General features: G+C 35.8%; 1 protein-coding gene across 2 annotated transcripts in view; it reads left to right on the top strand.

The window, feature by feature from the left end:
* Positions 1-20,549, top strand: part of Orp8 (Oxysterol-binding protein-related protein 8) — a 108,080-nt gene that overhangs the window by 33,808 nt on the left and 53,723 nt on the right. For both annotated transcript variants that reach the window (XM_081752573.1, XM_081752574.1), the window contains 3 exons: positions 1,440-1,584; positions 6,442-6,672; positions 8,248-8,438. In XM_081752573.1, the coding sequence (XP_081608699.1) occupies positions 1,440-1,584; positions 6,442-6,672; positions 8,248-8,438 (567 nt within the window). The remainder of the gene's footprint in view (positions 1-1,439; positions 1,585-6,441; positions 6,673-8,247; positions 8,439-20,549) is intronic.

Genomic DNA, 20,549 nt, shown 5'->3' on the forward strand with positions numbered 1-20,549 from the left:
GAATGAAGAGTGTGCGGTAATTTTAATACATGGAGTTGGCAACTGTGCAGAGTTTCAGCTATCCGCCACCTACAGCGCTAGTTGTATGTAAACACAAATGGCGACTCGTTTGGAAAACTGGTCTCACGAAGAAGTGCGCTCATTTATTCGTTTTCTCTGAGCGAAACATGTAACTGCGGCTGAAATTCACTGGCAGCTGGTAGAGGTTTGCCGAGAGACTGTAATGGTTCTTCAACATGTCGCAGAATGATGTCGAAAGTTTGCGCCTGATAGAGAAAACGTCACGGACGAGGAGAATAATGGCCGACCCAGCTCGGCATCAACAGAGTTGAACACATCTCGCGTGGAGGAGCTGATTCAGAACAAAATGAGGATCACGTTACGGCATCTGATAGCGAATTGGGAATGTTGTTCCCACATTTGAAGCAGCACCTAGGAGGCCGTCGCTTCGCTTTCGACGAAGAAGGTGAAACATTTCGTGACATTACTGAACACGCAGGGACAGGATTTTTACCAGGAGGAAATCTTCATACTCATTCCCACGATGCGACAAGTGTCTCAACCGATATGGAGACAATGCCGAAAAATAATCTAATATATGTACTATCTGTTGGTTGTATTGGTTGCATGAAATAATATATACACGTTTCACTGCAGTCTTTGTAACCTTACTTTCTGGTCAGCCCTCGTAAATATTGTCTACTCTTATTACTAAGTAATTTTTTGTATATTCTCGCTTAAGGATTTGTTTGATATGCAGTGGACCATCGGTCTGCGAATAATTCGGTTACGAATAAATTTTGTGTACAATTTTTTCCTTGCTTTACAATTAATATTTCGAGATACGAACGCACACACTCGTGTGTACGTACAATTCCACGTGCCTAGGAGTGCTTTTGTGTATTTACCATAAACTTTTTTTTTTGTTTTGTTTTTTTTTTAAGATTTTTTCCCCTTTTAGTGTGTAGCCTTCGTATTGTTTTGTTTAATTACTGTTACTTATAAGGGATAACGTTACTTTCATTATATTCTTTATCATAGAAAAACATAAACATACAAAACCATGTTTTCTGTGGTTAGAACGGATTAATCCTGTTTTCTGAATTTCAATGGGAAAATTAATTTCGCGGTTTACTAACAGCGTTATGGAGCGTATAAAGTCCGTAACCCGTGGGTCCATTGTATTTAAAAGAAACTTTTGTAGATACCCCAGAAGATTGTTTAAATTATCAGTTCTTCCATATAAAACAGTTTCCAACTTAGCAAATAATTGTAAAGATATATATATAAGGTACTATGAAACTAATAAAGTATTAAATAAAGTGTTACATGTGTTATCAGTGCTTTATGGAGTGTATATAAATCAGGAGTAAATCGTTGTACGCTGTGAATGAATGTACATGTTGTAAGATTTGTTTTCCCTTTTCTTGTCCTTACAGAGCAGCCACTGGGTAGGCACAGTTTTGTTGAATACATGCCAAGTGATAGAAAGGCCTTCAAAAAAGGATGGATTTTGCTTCAAGTTATTCCATCCATTGGAACAGTCGATTTGGGCTCCACGTGGACCCGAAAAAGAAACTATACGTAAGTTACGTTACTGGTTTCGTGTTACGCACATTGATTTTGTGTGTGTGTGTGTGTGTTTGTTTGTTTTTGCTCTGCTTTAGTTTTTAAATTGAATGGTTTTTGATTACCTCCCTTATACTTCTGTTACTGTTTTGCTTCTGCTAGTTTCTTCGGAGGAACAAATTTCTTGAAGTCAGATCTTGAACTTTTCTACATATTATTATTATTATTATTATTATTATTATTATTATTATTATTATTATTATTATTATTATTATTAATAATAATAATAATAATAATAATAATAATAATAATAATAATAATAATAATAATATAACGATTGCTCCATTTTAGTTCTAAAATTGTATCGAATGAGATTTTATTTGTAAAACCACTGTAAACAATAATATTCATACAGTACTACGACCTGTCTTGGAACATTGGCTTTTTTAATTTTCTCTTATTTCAGTGTTGCTAACTAGCAAATTTTCTGTCTTGGTAATGATGGTAACATTGGTAATTAGACATTTTGGTGGTTTGCAATATTGAAATACAGAAATCAAAATAGAATCACATATTCCAAGACAGTTCGTAGTGATGAATGAGTACTATTTTTCAATAGTAGTGTTAGAAATTAAATCTCATTTAATGTATAAGTAATTTTAGAACTGAAAAGAAGTATCCGTCTTTACTTTCATACAGAAGAATAAAACTAATGCAGAGAAGAGGGGAAATTGAAGATTGTCCTTAAGAAATTCATTCCTCCGAAAAAGTTCACAGAAGTAAAAGGGAGTGAATTATAAGGAAAATAATAAAAGGACTACGCAACTTAAGTTCTTTCTTTATTTATTCGTATACGTAAGGTGTTTTTTTTTTCTTTCTTTATCTGCAGTACTTTCAGTCAATAAAAACTTGAATGTCTTGTTGGGCGATAAAATTTTTCACCTAGGTGAAAAGTAAATTTAAATTCTACCCATAAGCACGATTTTTGTGTGTTTTTATTATTTTTATTTTTATTATTATTATTATTATTATTATTATTATTATTATTATTATTATTATTATTATTATTATTATTATTATTATTATTATTATTATTCACTGCCAAATTCTGAACATGAATAATGTTTCGGTATGGAGGAATTCAGAGAAATGAATATTATTTTCACTGTTCCACATCCAGCGTGAAAATTTTAACTTCTTAAAGATTAAATGAAGTCTTTAACGTTGTGTGTTTCTGTCCTGTAGGCTATAAGAGACGGGTAGGAAATACAAGTAAATAAAAACGGAAGAATTGGTAGAGGAAGAAGTAAAGAGGAAATAACAGAAGCCTAAGAAAACTTATGTATATAATCTTATCTCCATAAATCCATAAACTTATACAGCGTTGGGTCGAACAAAGTTTAATTTCTTATTTAAATAATGATCGAAAGTTTGTATGGTTTAAACTTGGGGACGCAACTGTGACTTCTTAACATCCAAGATAATAATGAAACTAATGACATCTTTATACTGATTTGTTTATCTACGTATTTTCTGTAATAATAGTTTAATATATTAACGCACATTGAAGATGATATAACATAGTAAAAACTCCGAAGTGAATTTAATTTTCGAAAATTTGAGCTTTGTTGATTACATGAAACCCGATAGTCTTTGTAGTCACATACTGCCATAAAGTAATGTGTACATCGAAGTAATCGAAAATATCTGCAAAACGTTTAGACGTAATTGAGAGAAATGCTACGCCAGAGTATTTGTAAGTAACTTAGAACATAGTGGTGGTTATTTTGATTGTGAAATATGTTTGTACGTTTGGGATATGTTTTGCACTTCGACGTCTGACTTGAAAATATTTCTCCTTGTAGTCCCTCTTCATTGGGCAAAACATACGAAGATCACAGGGCAATATGTCATTATTGTATGGATGGCAGGGTAGCACATCCCAACTGAATTGCCGAAGTTTTCTCAGGGTCTCAGTTTTTATGTGAAACCTTGCAATATCGTTTATAAAATATATATATATATACAGTAGAGCGTCGATTATCCGAACGTCGGTCAACCGAACGACCGCTTAACCGAACTGTGTACTCGCTCGCACCTGTTACTCTCCCACCCTACCGTCCATCATCCCCCTCACTCCCCAAACCAAGTTTCCCACAGTAGTCGCCGCACTGAGCCACCGCTGGCGGAACATTGCTTCCAATGGGGCCTTCATAAGGCGCTGCTGACCAGCCAAGCCGCTAGTCGCTGTGTTTCAACAAACAGCACACTTCTGTCGGTTTGGCACTGGCTGTAGAAGTACAGTACAGTTCGATTATCCGAACAAACCAGTTTTCCGAACACCCATGTCCCCCAATTACTTCGGATAATCGACGCTCTACTGTATATATATATATATATATATATATACATTGCAACAACATTCCAGATTGACTGCCTTAATATTCCTCTTGAATCATTCCAGTAGCGAACAGTGCCCATTGTAACGCCTTTCGGTAACTGCTGAATGAGAATAGGTCGACGACGGTCGCACTTCTTTGTGGATCAAGGTGACAACACCATGACTCTCTTTAGGAAAATATGTGTTACACATATGTCGAGAAATCCATATCTGCACTCGTTCACGTTTGAGGGTCTAACATCTACATGCGAATAAAGCAGATGACTAACCACGTGTATGCACAATATATAAATATATCAACTGGCAGAATCATTTTTTCGTTTTCCCACACTCCCAAACCATAGGCCCAGTCCACTTATTCAACAAACTGTTGGATGAAGAATATGGGCGGAAAGTAATGTAAGGTGTATTTCATAATTAAAAGTTAGCCTGTGTTAATAGATTGTAGATTATTAAAAGTAGAATAATGTCGGATATTTGATATTTGGAGTCTGTGTTCATATAGGTAATTAGAGCTTTTCTATTACAAGTGTGGCTCTTCTGGCTCTGCTGTTGATGTTTTCCCCATACCTTCCTCGAAAGAGGAGGAACAAGTTGCTGCGGCCGAGATCTTTCAATTGTTGGACGCGGAAGCATTGCCACTATAAATTATTTCACTAACTTCGCTCTGCTCTATCTTGTTAGCCATTCTAAATAGCCTACGATCTTCACTCGTCAAGACCAAGCGACTGAATAACAAATTGGCAACACACCTGAGGTTATTCACTTCTTTACCCTAAGCAAAAGGAGGGTTTCCTCCGTATGAAGTTGGCGGGGGTGGGGCGGATCGCATATTTTCCAAGGGCACACCTGAAATAGACAGGCTATAGTTTATCAGGGTGTCTATCGGTCACGAAAGTCACGAAATCAGAAAACGGTAATGAAAGTCACGAAATTTAGCTTTTGGGCCACGATTTTTTTTAAACTGTACAAATGTAAGTGCAAATTGGAAAATTTTGTTCTATAAAACATCAAAATTCACCACTAAAAATGTCTATGGTCGGCTTTAGACGCTACCAAATCGCAAGCAAAGTACACTGTTTCTATCGCATGGATGAAAATTCAGCCTAATTCGCTCTTCAAAATGTTAGGAAATGTTGTGATTTGGTAAAGAAAAGGTCACGAAAAAGTCACGAAATTTCATTTTGGAATTTTAGTAGACACCCTGTTTATCCTTCGTGGATCAGAGAAATAATAAAGTTGTAAATAACGGAACTAGATGTCCAATTGTAAATGTTGATTGTAAGATGGGGAACTATGTGTCCATGTATGAGAAGTTGTTGAAAGATGAAATTGTGTGCCAACTTTGTTTACAATGGTTCTAATATTAAGTAAAACTATTCAAAAACATGCACTTCATATTTGTCATATTGTGTAATACACATTTATCCGTCGTAATTACTTACAAAATCAGTATAAACTTACTATAGCTGATATTCGACATTCAAAAATTGGATATTATAAAACTTTTTCTCAAAAAAAAATCGTAACCTACTTCATACGCATAACTCACAGAGACAGTATAACGTATTACGAAAGCGTTCCGAAACTTTAGAGTACAACCCCATGGTTTTATGCAACCATAACCACGCTAAAGAATGTATGATTGGTATGAGCTTATTACTTTGCCGTAGTTAACCTAGCGTCCGTTGAGTTATTTTATTTTCTAGTTCCGAAAGTTACCGTCAGATCACAAAATAAATTTGTGTGAGATCACCAGGAAGGTATACTCTTTCAACAACAACAACAACAACAACAACAATAACAAAAATCAGTACACCTATGTCGAAGTTATATGTGAACATACCCACAACATACATATAAATTGGCTGAATTAAGAATCATCTCCTTTTTTGAAGTCTGTTAAGAACTGATTACAGTAGATGACTGAAGATGGATTCACTTGTATTCATTTGTATATTGTAGATTAGTGTGTTATTGAGAAAATGCTGTATGAAATAATGACTTAGTTTTGAGATGTGTTTTGAACTACGTGTACTTACATCGGAAATCAACCTGGGCTTCCTACATCAAAGGCTAAACGCTAATCATTAAACCACGAGGATTTTTTTCTAGTAATTTGTTGTTCGTTTACTTTTTGCCATCCTCGCCATTAGCTATTGCACACTAATGCCATCTGTTGGGTGATATTGAAAACCTCCTTCAAACGGGTGTAGTAGATTTCACTTCCTGCGGCTTTTTTGGCTGCTGTAGCACAATTACCGTGACTTATGAAGTACTCGTCTATTTTGTATAGTTACATTCAGAAGTTCATGTAGGATTCTAAGAGACTGACAATTGTGAGCATCGGTAACTTTAAGACATGTGCTCATATTTTTATGAATTTTCTCATAGGTGTTAATCAATGGATGCTATTAATTTATGCCGATAGTTACTTTCTTTGTTAATAAATAGATTTAATTGGTTTCCAGGTGCTGTTGTACAGCCTCTCCCAACTGCATATCTGATTTTCCGAGCACCATCCCAAGCCGCTGGTAAGTGTTGGCTGGATGCATTGGAGCTAGCATTGAGATGTTCTTCACTTCTTGTACGATCCATGAGCAACAAATCAACAGGAGCAACTTCCGTCGCAAGTCAGGATGGAACAACTAACCACGAGACTCAGTGGAGCGAGGCAGACTACGAGAAACACTTTGACCATGGTATGGTTATTTGTGTATTTAGTTTTTAAAGAAAAAAGTGTCTATTATTTTATTTGTTAGTAACATTACTAAATTTACTCGCATATTTTTAATTTTTTTTTGTTTGTTTTTTATAACAAAAATGTCAGTGTAAACATTCGGGTTCGTGCTATACACGAAAAATTGTCTATATCGGTGAATCAGTGGGACTAATAATAGACTTATCGGTGAATCAATGGGACTAATAATAGACTTCCTACAAGGAAAGTATCACTGTAACCAGAATTTTCAAACGTATAGTAGATACGCTGTTGCTGCTTATATTCTTTTGCAGACTTAATGCATAATAACTATAATTTATAGTTATACTTGAACAGTGAATAAGAATTCAATTTTGGGAATTTGAAGTATTAAATTTATACTCTCTAAAATCTAAATCCCAATAATTTAGGCCCAAAAAAGGGGTTGCGTAATACTACAAGGGTGTAATATACCCGAGTAATATTTCCATCATTAATACAGATGAAGTTTAGTATATTTTTGCTAAGATTAAATCCATAGACCAACTAGTGTCTGGCATATGATGACAACAGAGGTGATTGCTGAAAAATACGCATAATACCAGGGAAGTAATGGTCAAAATAGGAGCCTCAGAGCACATAATAAAGATTAGTGTTATTCCTCTACTTACCTTAAAGTTCGTCGTAATACTAAATTGCCGAATGATTTCGAAATAACTTTAAAAATAAAAATCGTTCAGATTCGTAAACTGGTTACCACCTTGCTACGATGAACGCTGAAGAAGATAAAGCGTTCGGTATCTATTACTACAGCATATTTTAAGATAATCCCAAGATGTCATTTAATTTCTATAAGCATGTTAGTGGCTGTTGTTAATTTTCTCTATCATTTTATTTAGGTTGCCTTAATTGTTTGTGCAAAATTCATGGTTAAAAGCGTTGCAGAACTTAAAAACTTTTCTTCTGTCCTAGGCGCCAGTTCGGAAAACAGCGACACAATAATACAAATTCAGTTTAATACATAAACCTGAATGTCTTGACATGAAATTATTGTTGCTGTGTAAAAAGTATTAATTTACTTTAGTGTACAGGCCTCGCAATTGAAAACAATATAAGTAAAGTTTTACACCGTAGTCGCCATATGATCGTGGTGTCACTATAGTCTCCGTTGTCTGCAACTGTAGTACTCCAACGTAAGATGTAGTATTCTATCGTAAAGTGCACGTGGTTGTTGTTTATAAACAGTTGTACGTTTAGAATGTTTGTACACACAAGCACGTGTTCGGTATTTGTAAATACAAGCACGTGGTACATTACAGTATTCTTACTGAAAAATCCTTTGACAATGTGTTTAAATTGAATTCGTCCATGACAGAAATTTAGCATAATAAAGAATAATAAAAATGTGGTTAATAAAATAATAATAATAATAAAAACATGTTAGAAAAATCCGCATCACGAAAACATGTTATAAAATTAAAAACAGATATTAATTAAAAATTAGGGAATTAATTTCTTATAAGTTAAAACGTAAAGGCTTTAACAAAGTTTATACTTGTTTTAAATGTGATTTTAGATTTGGATGATACGAGCCATACAGACGAAAACCACCCTGAAAATGGAGGTGTTGGGGATCATCTTAGTGGACCTGAATTATCTGAAAGCGAGTCAGAGGTTTCAGTCAAAGGAGAAGAGACAATAGAACCGGAGGATATAGAGCCTTTAGAGACACCATACATAGAAAATGAAGAGGAGGAGTTTGGGAGCGTAAGTCTTTATAACTAGATTTTTAAGTATCTTTACACGTAAAAGAATTTATGTTTATTAGCGTTGTCTGTATTCGATTCTTGGTAGTAGAAAATTGCGAATGAAGACAAGGGAAATTTCAGCGGATTCTATGACCATTCAGCTGACTTTGCTGCTTTGGGATTCTTCATAATATAGATAAAATGTTGTGTTACATTTTCTTTGGCTCAGTGGAGGAGCGCGCTAATGTCTGGCACAAAGGGTGGCAGGCTTGATCACAGACCATCTGTATTTATGGTGCACTATATTCTGTCCTGTATTTTAAAATTTATTTCATGGTATACTTTCCTAAGGAACTCTTGGGAGATACATATAACTACGTTACACAGATATTCCAAAACTAAACTATGTTACACAGATATTCCAAAACTAATAGTTCCTGCTATTTTCACAGCTTGCTATAGAGTTTTGTGTGCAATCTTTACTTCTGTATTTTCAGTTTCGTTCTACTTCAGCATTTCAACACTTAAAACTCTATTACCACTGTTTCCTGTAACCTTCGGAATTACTCATCATCTATAATAATCAAGTTTTTGGACTTCAAAATTTTGAATTGCAATGTTTATGAATATATCGCGAAACTTTCTGATTGGTATGATCAGAAGACTGTTTACTGAGACTTCGTCGTGTAAGAGAAATCTTTAAATGGAGGCCATTGTTCCTTGTAAAACAAATTTAACGGGATTCATCATTGATATATTATGTGGGTCGTTCAAGATTTTTTGAAAGTATGAACCCGATAATTGACATAAAAGTAGTAAATGGGTTCTTACGACACAATTCATTGTTCTTGCGGGGTACCGTTCATGTGCGGCGTGTGATTAGCGTGAATCATTCAGTGAGAAACGTGCCTTGGCCATAAGGAGTAGCGAGCCATGAAGGAACAACGTGGTTGACGGTGTGGAGTAAAGAAGAGATTCGTTCTGTGATCCGATATGAATGGGCAAATTGTCTGGCTCTTATCGACATCTACAGGAAGCTGTTTGTTGTTTATATAAACGCTGTAATGTTGGTGCAAATAGTGCGAATGTGGTGCACATCGTTTTTTGAAAGACGAACAAGCATATTCGATGAAGACCGGCCCGGACACAACATTAATTGATAAAGTAAATGCACTACCGAAGAATCAAGTTTCGTGAAGTAGCAGCTGATTTTGAACATTTCCGTCGGCACATAATCGGCACGAAACACTGGGACACGCGAAGTTTTCATTGCATTGGGCCCCGCGACAACTCACTGAACATCATCGCAACACACGTATGGCTTGTTGCCTGGATTCTCTGACCCGGTACCACAATGAAGAAAACAAATTTCTCTTTCGTATTGTTACTCAGGATGAGAGTTTCGTTCATCACTACACTCCAAAATTCAGGCTGACATCAATGAAATGGAAACATCCCACGTCCCCTGTGAGAAAGAGTTCAAGGTTCAACCACCTCCAGGTAAGGTTCTTGTGACTGTCTTTTGGAATTCCAAGCGAATAGTGCTCACAGAGTTCCTGAAGAAAGGGGAAACAGCCAATGCTGCACGTTAATACCAAACACTGGAGAAAGTGTGAAACGCAATTCGCCACAAACGTCCTGGACTCTCTTCTGCTTGTGTCATTGTTCTGGGTGATAATGCACGTCTTCATTCGGCAGCACTAATACAGGATGAGCTTCCAGAAACGAAATGGGAAAGGTTGCCACACACCTCTACAGCAGAGTCCTGCAAACCCAGGGCCAAAGACGGCCCGACCCGTCTGGATCTGTATTCTGTACCCGGCTCGACCCGACCCGTCCTGAATCTCGGGCCGGGCTCTAAACAGACTGGGCGTAACCGGCCTGAGAATAACCAAGTCTGACAAGTCAAGTCAATCCTTAAATATGCAATGGAAAATGAGAAAAGTGTCGTCATAACATTGCAATGTCTATTTGTCTTTCTCGAACAAGAAAAGCGTGTGAAAGGTTATCCAAGGTTTGCTTGCTATATCCTTATTCTGTCTGTCTGTTTGTTATTTGTGTTTGCTCTGTCCAGCCATGTTTATTATATAATACAGCTCATGGACGTAAAAGCCTTATACTACACTCATTAATGCGTTACGAGTAACAGAGAAGATACGTAAAACTGCTACAACATATGAAACACTAATACTACAACTACTACTGCTAATACTACCATTACTATTACGATTACGAATACTAGTGCTAATTCCACTATTGCTGGCACTGCTACTACTATTACTACTACTAAGTTCTATACTAATACGACAGCGAATACCACTACTGCTATTACTAGTAATACGAACACAAAAAATGAAAAGGAAATCTTTGAGTTTTACGTCCCACAATTATGCCGGCTAGGCTAAAGAAGACGGCGATGATGAGAAATAAATGACATGGTGGAATGAATAAAGTGGGAGGAAACGGGAGAACCCCGAGGAAACCCATGCACACGATGTTTGTCCATCACAAAGTTCACTTGGCGCGATCTGGGATCGAACCAGGGACCCCATGCACCAGAGGTGAACGCTCTACCACTGAGTCACGTTCCAGGAACACCTAATCGACCCTGGCGCCTTAGTGATTTATTTGATCATTATATTTTGTTATATTTTTAGCATCATGCCATAAACAATACTGGAACATGTAACACCATTTGGTAATATCTGCCATGCTAATTGAACATTACTACATATTGCGCTTATCTTACGAACACGCCAGTTCACGGTTTCGTTCTCCGGTAGCGTTCCAATTTTTACTTAGTACATAATTTGAGAACTTGACTTTATCATACGTTCTTTAGGAAACTACGGCTCAGGCCGTATGGATGATGATGGATGAATTGCTGGAATGAAAACAATGGGAGGAAACGAGACCACCCCGAAAACTCCTACGCACACGGTGTTTGTCCACCACAAAGGGAGCAGGGATCGATCGGACGACCTCTAGAACCAGATGTGAGTGCTTTACCTACTGAGTCACCGTTGCCTCTCGTAGATCAAGCATCGGTTCACATTCTACGCAGACCGGCCATAATAACTAGCATTTCACCGATTTTTTCTGTACTTAGAAGGTAAATTCTGTACCACCAGACATGTCAACTCTGACGCGAAATAGTAGTATTAGCAGTGGTCGTAGTAGTAATAGTAGTAGTAGTAGTACATTACTTTACAGTCTTCAATAAAGAGTCAGTTTCCCAAACACATTACGATTAAGATAGGCTGACAACATTAGTTTCCGATCCGTCTTTCACAGTGTTCGGGCCGGGCCGGTCTGCCCGGAAATGCACTTTCCCGGTTTGGCCCTATAGCGTTTGTGTCCGACCCGGTTAGGGCCCGGTCCTGTTTGATATACTTGAAACGGGCCGGGCAGGGCTGGGCCGGGTAATCCGCCGGGCCAAACGGGCGCGCCCGGCCCGTGCAGGGCTAAGCTATACAGTCCTGACTTGAACCCGAGTGACTTTCACTTGTTTCCTGAACTGAAGTCACGAGCTGTACGGGAAATGTTCTCAGAATGATTTGAAGGTACAGGCAGCTGTGAAAAATGTCCTTCGTTCTCTGGACCCCGAATTTTTTGCAGATGGGTTTCAAAAACTCGCGCAAATGCTTGTGCCGCCTTGGGGATTATGTTAAAAAGTGAGAAAGAACCACTACTTGGTGCAACTTGATTTTTGTCTGTGCCTTAAGAAATAAGTTTTTGTCAACATAGGGAAACTTTTTCCTTGAACGACCCACGAACTTCGTTTTACAAATACTTCAATCTGGATTATCTAAACTAGGTTGAAATATTTAATTGTACAGTCGGAATAGAAAAATTGGGATGGAGACTGAAAAAGGGTAGAGGAGTCTTTCACCAATCTTTGATAAAAACAGAGTACATTTTGAACATATTTCCAATAGGTGAAAACACTGATGGCAGAAAATTTATTCTGAATAATCATGGTGAGAGTGTATTTTTTGTAATTTAGTGGAGAATCGATCTTCTAGATTAGAAGACTGCCACTTAAGAGAATCCATTAATTTGTTGAGAAGAAATTAAGAAGATTTATAGTATTGCATTAGGATTTATGCATGTTTGAGTTACTGTGCATGTTTTGCACATTATTATTTAGTGTACAATGTTTTTGCATATTTGCATAATGATATTCAGATTGGTTTAGATAAAAGACGTCATTCAGCTCATAAATAATCAGTTAGACAGGATAAAGAAAAATTTCGATTAAAAGCCTAAGTTGGTTTATCTGAATATTGTATCGTAACTAAAGAAAGAAAAAAAAAAGCTGTGATATTTCGTTTTCTTCATTCCTGTCAACTCTGACGAGCATGTTATTACTCTGGAATTATTTCTTGAATTGTTTCTTATTACGTATGTATTTTTCTTTTGGTGTGCAGGAAAAAGATACTTTCATCACTTAAAGTGAGAATTAATAGCTTTGTAACCCTGCCCGCTTCTGAAATAGGATAATTTATAAAACTGGGTATCTTTTTATGTGTAAACGGCATAAAACTTAGGATAGTAAGATCGTTTTTTCAGAAAAAAAAATCTTTGATTTGCTTTTCTCCTTCATTTGGTATTACTCCTTGTCATAGAAGCACGAAGTAAGGGATCAGAAGTAACTAAAATTTCAATGTCGTTCCCAATATGGTGGCAGCCGTAATAAATCTTTCTCATCAGAATGTTTGTTTGTCAGAAATATTGTAATATACTTTGCTCTCAAGATTCATGAATAGATTTCTAAAGCTTTTTTTTTTTTCTTCTTGCAATATTTTTTTTTTCTTCTGTATCATCATGTAATAGCTATTTGTAGTAATTATAATATAACATACGAGGCTGATTACCATGCATATGGCTTAATTTTCATTTTGTATTTTCTATTGAAATGATTGTGGGAGCAGCGTGTCATATCTTCCAAAAATATGAGTTCATATTTTCGCAATGCTAAGCTTGCTTCTTTAAAGTGGATTATTATTATTATTATTATTATTATTATTATTATTATTATTATTATTATTATTATTATTATTATTATTATTATTATTATTATTATTATTATTATTATTATTATTTTAAGATTTCTATTACAAAGAGGACGTGAAATTTACTGTATAGTTCTTTGTACATCATGTTTACTGTAATATATTGTTTATGTTCGTACAACAATTATTTTAAGACCAACTGTAGATCATTTTCATATAACAAGGTATACAAAATACAGTGGGTAATAGGGTTGCCAAAAATCTAAGTCATGGAAGAATTCAAAGAATTGTATGAGAAGATTTTGACAATTCATTAAGTAATTTAGAAAGAAATTTTCCATTCATTTTTGATTATGTTCTTAGAAGCATAATTCCCGTGAATTGTATTATCATTTGTATTTTTGTGCTTTAGTCTAAAATGTCTTAAGTTGAAAAATATAAAGATAATTGATCGAACTTAATTTGACTTGCAGCTAACAACTATTGACATGCAGGAAAGTTATTTTCTGTCTACACAATAAATGCTGAAAAGCTTATGCAAAATATAGTGTATTTTTGACGTGTTCTTCGTCTTTCTATTAGAAATGCAACGCTTGGAAGGAAATTGTAAAGTGTTTAGTGTAGTTATGTTAAAAAGAAGAATGAAACAAAAAAGAAACATCTTATCTCTTGATCTGTAATTGCTTATTCTCATTAGAATTCCAATATATTCCATTTTAAACGTGTCATTTTGGTTGCTTGGTCGTAGTAACTGAAACGATAGATTTTCTTAAATTGTTATGCAGAAATGTCATCCAGTACAACATGTCTTGGCTTAGTAAAATAATTTTTAATCGTCATTCCAGTAAATTGAATTTACTATATAATAAATCCGTTAATGTAAATAATATAATACACCGACAAACTTCAAGAATTGAATCCTGTTGTCAGGATAAGAGAAAAGTTCAAATAGATCTGTGGAAAAAAGTGCATAGTTTCAGAGCTAGGGTTGTCCTAAAGCGTGGAGAAAATAATTTGCAACACGCGTTATTTGGAACACACAGAAGCGTGGAATGGTAGTCCATATCGGCGTAAAGAAAACCACATATACACCATCCAAAATTGCATATTTTAGCAATGTGCATTGATGCGCAAGGGATTCCTCACAGAACATAATTTCCAGACATACTCCCAACAGGATTCTTAGATATGCACAGACTTAAAAATGGGTTCAAAGTAGGCAGAAAAAGTAAGCCTTGATGCCTGTGAGCGCGAAATGCTTCGGCGGAAGTCGGAAGTATTAGGAACCTCCAGCTATTGGGAGTAACACGTGTTGCGAAATATTTTTTCGCGCTTCGGACTGCCCTAGTTCCAAAACTATGCACTTTTTTCCTTTTTCTTATTTTGATGTGAGGAATCATCACTTAGAGTTTATCGATATAGTTCATTAACACCGTATATACATGATTTCAGATTATATCAGCTCAAGGTTGTCTTTTCAACGTGTGTTAAATTAAGGGAGTGCAAATTGCAAGAGTGATAAGAGATTATAATTGGAGTGTGTGGGGTATGGCACTAAACGTGCAAACGACGCTGGTTGGCCAGGCTGCGTGTTAGTTGGGTGATATGCGGTTCTCATTCCGCTGGTTCTGACTTCTTTCACCCGAATTCACTACCTCTTAATTCAAGTAATGTAATTATTAGATAAACGTCGAAAATTATATACTCACATGGATACCATATTAAACTGTATAGACCAGTGTTTCCTAATCTCTGGTCCGCGGACCCCCGTAGCGCCGCGAGAGATTAAATGGGAGTCCGCGGGACATGTTATTTTATTAAACTTCATTTTATCTTGTTGTTCGCACCTGGGATGTTTGTAATGTACATTACGTAGGTTATATATATGCAAAACACATCTCAGCATCAAGTACTTCTGTTAAAATGCAAGCAGTATCTAGTCCAACACATTCATTCGTATTAATAAACTAGACTAGTTATACGCCGTATGCCCTCCAAAACGAAAACCTTTCTTGACTAAGCAGTAAAAATTGCCAACTTTATTAAAGTCCGTTCTGTTAACAGCCTGCTGTTTTCTGCTTTTTGTAATAAAATGGGAAGTAATCAAGAGAGGTATTGGAGAGTTTAAAAGGGAAATAAGTCAACACTTATTATTGATTAAACAGTACTAAAATAGGAGTGAGTGAAAGTGTCTGATCAGAAAGTATTGAGTTCCCGGTGTAACCGAATAGGTAGCGCACGTGTCCTTGTGGTTCCTGTTTCGATTGTCACTGAATGTATTGAACTTTTAATACTGATTAAGAATCGTCGAGAAATTGCGTAGTTCAGTCTCAGAATAAATGCAGTGAAAGTGGCCGGAGTGACTGTACATTAGTGAACCGAAAGCCCGTCAGGAGTTCTGGTTCTTTTTAGGTACGGTCTTGTTCTTAGTGATGAGTACATACTTAAAGCTACATATACAGTGTACTCAACAAATATCTAGGTACTTGGTATCATAATGGCATTGACCCTATTGCGAAAGAAGATAAAGAAGAACGTTAAGCTTATGAATGATAGAATAAGATGCGAAGATAGTATCCTGTGAAGGAAATGTCTTTTAGCATTATTTAGTACAAAGTTTGCTGCTTTAAGGTCTTTCTTGTAACCATACGTGGCAGGATATGCAAGTTCGAGTAGAAAAGTTTGAAAGAAAAAAAAAGGTCTTTCAATTGGTTTGAACATTGTAAATGCAAGTTTTTAATAATTAGCAAAACCTTTTGGATCTAATTTACACTAAATTAAGGAACAATACCTTCTACTGTTGAATTAATACTACAAAACACTGAAATGAAACATGTTCAACAAATATATGAGTAGCAGACATAAATAGAGAAATAGTGGTTGTGATGAGTGAGTGAGATGGTAATCATCAGCTTTTATGTGTTATTGTACAGTAATGTTAATAAAATACCGCGATTATTTTCCTTTTTTTTAAAAAAAAAAAAGTTTTACCATAGCTTTCAGGTATAAAAATATAATTTCACTTTGCAGGAAAGATTTTGACAGGTTATAATAACATCATTGAATTGTGTTAAGTTGAGATTGCAATATCACAGTATTGCGAGCGGTGATGATATTTAATGTGAAAAGCAAAAAGCTAATACTCACCGCAAAAGATATATAGCAGAATGTCTTCTATATGTACCAGGTAGCTTTGAGAAGAAGCTTCTTCCATCTTCGGCCTGTTAAAGACTCAAAAAGGATTTAAAAACATGAAGGAAGGGTGAAGAAAACGGTTAAAAGGTTAAGATATGCAGAAAACAAATCTTCTGTCGAACACTAAACATATGAGATTTCTTTTCTACATATCTTAACCTTTTAATAATTTTTTCACCCTTCCTTCGTGATTTTAAAATTCTTTTTTGAGTCGAAGATGAAAGATGGACAGCCCTAAGATGGAAGAAGCTTCTTCTCAGAGCGCTACCTGGTACATGTAGAAGAAATTCTGCTATATATCTTTTGCGGTGAGTATTAGGTTTTTTGCTTTTCGCATTGAGATTGCAATATTTTTAAACATGACTGTACAGTGTTAATTGATTAACCAGTATGCGTATGAAGATAAATACGAGCAGTTTTTGGCAGTTTTGCACCGTGCCAAACTGCCATGAAGTCAAAAAGGTTATGACGAATTCATTGTAGTGTCTAATATGTACAAATTCCCGGATATTGTAAATCTACAATGCAGTAGTGCTAGATATTACATTTTATTCAATTATATGTTCGCAATTATCCCCCCTTTCAGTAAACACACAACATAAAGCCGCATATTTCCATTCGTGTCATGTTACTTTTTATTAAATATAAAGACCTTCCAGTTTATTCATATTTATTTGATACATTTTGAATACTTCTTTAAGATGTATACTTACAGGAAGCTTATGAACAACTAACAGGTATTAACATATAATCTGAGAGTTATTGTGTATAGCTGGGATTTAACTCGTAATATTTTTTTTTCATAAAATAATCTTTCTCTTCTCCAATGACCTCTCGGTTGTGATGATTTTGTAGAATCAAGTGCATGCTGCATGCATTTTTCAAAGGCTAGGTTCTCGATCAAGGTTTTCCTTTCTTTCTTTCTTGACTAACAGTCAGATTTCATGTCAATGATACTGTTTTCATTTATTTTCTCCAAACATGGTCTTCTTCAGGTAGAGGAAAGGGTAAGAACATAATACTCTTGGAATTTACTTTTTTTTTTACTTCGCTCAAAAGATAGTTGAACAAATGTCGGTTTGTTCCTAACTGTCTTTGGATATTTTCTTACATACTTATTCTTGCTTTAGTATTTTAGTTGGCTTTCTCTCTAATTAGTATTTGCTTTCAAATAGTTTGGCTAGTATTGAATGCTTCCTTAGTATTGCACACTCCTTTAGATAATACTTCAGTGAAATTGAAAATGAAATTAACTTTGCACTTTGAACATTACTCACAACATACGGTTTAAGGTCTTATGTGGCCCGTCTCTTTATCAAGTAAATGAAGTAGAATAAAAGCAATAGCTTCACAATCTCTCTGCCCTCACGTTTATATCAAAAGATCAAACGTAATGTACAGTTTCATTACATAGCTTTCTAATAATCAAAATACGTAGTGAATCAAAATCAATCGAAGTTGAGAAAAGTTAGTTCAATTTATGAGGTCTAGTTTAAGCTATTTGTATGGAATACTTCATAGATAATAAAATGATTTTTTTAAAAAAAATGTTGTTAAATTGTTACTAGAGCTGATTACACCGGGTGTATCGAAAGTCCGGGACCATATGTTAACTCCGTCACTATTAAAGATACGAAAAAAAAAAAAAAAATGCAAAGAAAGGAAAGTTGTTGAGAATAGGTAGTTTTCAATCTAAAATGACGTTTTTATTCAATCGCACCAGCCATTTGGGCTCTACACTGGTAAAGCACCCTATGTAAAATGGAAAACCAACGTTGCCAGTTCAGCAAACGGTTCCCTTGTGCCCTCACTATACTAACAATATAGCATTGTTGGAAAACGAATTTGAGGATTCTAGCTTGCCCTCACATAACAATATGCAAGTTCCCCGTGTGATTTTTGCCTGCGTTTCCGTTTTAAAGATGGCTGCTGTAGTTGCAGGGCCAGATTAACAAACTCTGGGGATAGATGCGATTGTATTCGTTATTCACTGTTTAAGGTGATTTTAATCTTCACTTTTCTGACCATACCCCAGATCTTCAAGGGAAAAGATCCAAAGGCATCAAGTCGGGGCTACAACGAGGCCAAACAGCTGGTCCTCGTGTGCCGATTCATATGCTAGGAAACAGTTGGTCCATAGTTGCATGAAACCGCCAGTCCTTTCAAGACTTTTCCTATTTCTTTAAATTGTTTCAGCCACTTAGGAATACTCTTACTTGTTGGTAGGGATCTCCCGTACTTGCGACGAAAGTTAATGTTGCACAGTAATCACTGATTTAGTTTCAGTTAATCAAATAACGCACTGTAGTTTCTTAACTGAATTCACAACTGCACTGCCCAGCCGACAACGCAACACCAAAAATTTGAGTTAAAGTCAAGTGGAGGTGAAACCTGATGATGCAACCACCTCACTTTTCTACAGAACAAATTTCACGAGTTTCTTCACAGCCTGCAAAAAGAAAAATGTATTAGTGTAACACACAAGACGAATGACAAGTGTTTAGAATCCCATAATTATTTTATAAAGATCCTGTATTTTGATCTCGAAAAGGGAAAATCATATTATAACTTGTAATGTAGAAAAAGTTTTGCAAACTTGTAATATAGATAAATTTTAAAAGTAAAGAAGAAACACTCATATGGAAAATTCTTAATACAAAGGTGGGAGAGAGACTCAAATATACTACCCCTATGCCGTATGCCGCCATAGGCTCTAGCCTACTCAGCCTAGGCGCTAATCCGGGCGCCTAAGTTGCTAATTTTATACTGATTATCTATTGATGATTCGATTTAAATAAATAAATAAAAAGCCGTGAACAGCGAAGAGGATAAGTGAAAGCGTGAATCGAAAGAAGATAATAAGACCAATTTAAAAGAGTACGTGAGGATCTATTTAAAATTTCGTTGGTATGGTAGGTTATATAAAAATGAAATTACAACAGCAAAAAGATTTTAAAAGCAATGCAGTAAAACGTTTGTGGAGAAATGGAACTTAAGATTCAAAGCATTGGACGTCCTGGATAATGTTGAGAACTGAAGTTTTAATGGGGAAAATATTAAATCGCGCCCACTTTTAGTCCTAATGTCAGTTTGTTCATTGTATCCCACCAAAAACTTTTCTCTTTTAAGCGCATTTTATAAAAGCATTGTTTAACTGTTTTCATGTACTTACATCGGCTCTAACGGATGAAAGAACACTTGTGAAAGATAATTATTTCTAACTTTCTCATTAAAAGTGACACATGAAAGTCTCGAACCAACACTCAAGTCCATACTATTTTGCCACTATCCTGTGATATACTGCACGCCATATAGCACTTACTGTAAAAGAGTTCTGCGCATGCACATTTTGGTACTTTGTATAGTACTGTTTATCACGTTGTGTACATTTCAAGATACTTCCAGTAATCCATGTATAAATTATGGGTTAGTATTGTTTATATAATTTTGGCAAGCATATTATGAAATATAAGTTTTTGGCAAGCATTAAAGCAGTCGTTTCAGAGCCTACAGAGCATTATGTCTGACCGGAAAGCGTATGTTTAACTGGATGATATGTGGTCTGCGTATCTGTTCCAAGCACTTTATTATTTCCGTCATTTGGACATTGGAGTTCACTATCTTTCATTTCAAGTAGCTTCCCAGTCGTCTTACCTTGTTGGATTAATAAACATAAATTAAAAGGAAAGCTAAGACGGTATCAGAAGCGCTAACGAGACCACGGTAGAACCAGTTTTAGAGTAGGCGTTTAGCTTTTGTGTCTAGGGTCCCTGATCTCACCCCAGCTCGCAAAAAGTGTGTCTTTGTGTGGGGGGTTTTCTCGTGGTTCTCCCGTTTCCTCTGTAACGCATCCACTCCTGTTCCGATTGCAAAATGGAAATAGCCAAAGAATCTATAATCGTAACATGCCTCCAAAAGCA

This window comes from Thermobia domestica, chromosome 3 (assembly GCF_964235325.1).
Source record: "Thermobia domestica chromosome 3, izTheDome1.hap1.1, whole genome shotgun sequence".
NCBI classification, from domain to species: Eukaryota; Metazoa; Arthropoda; class Insecta; order Zygentoma; family Lepismatidae; genus Thermobia; species Thermobia domestica.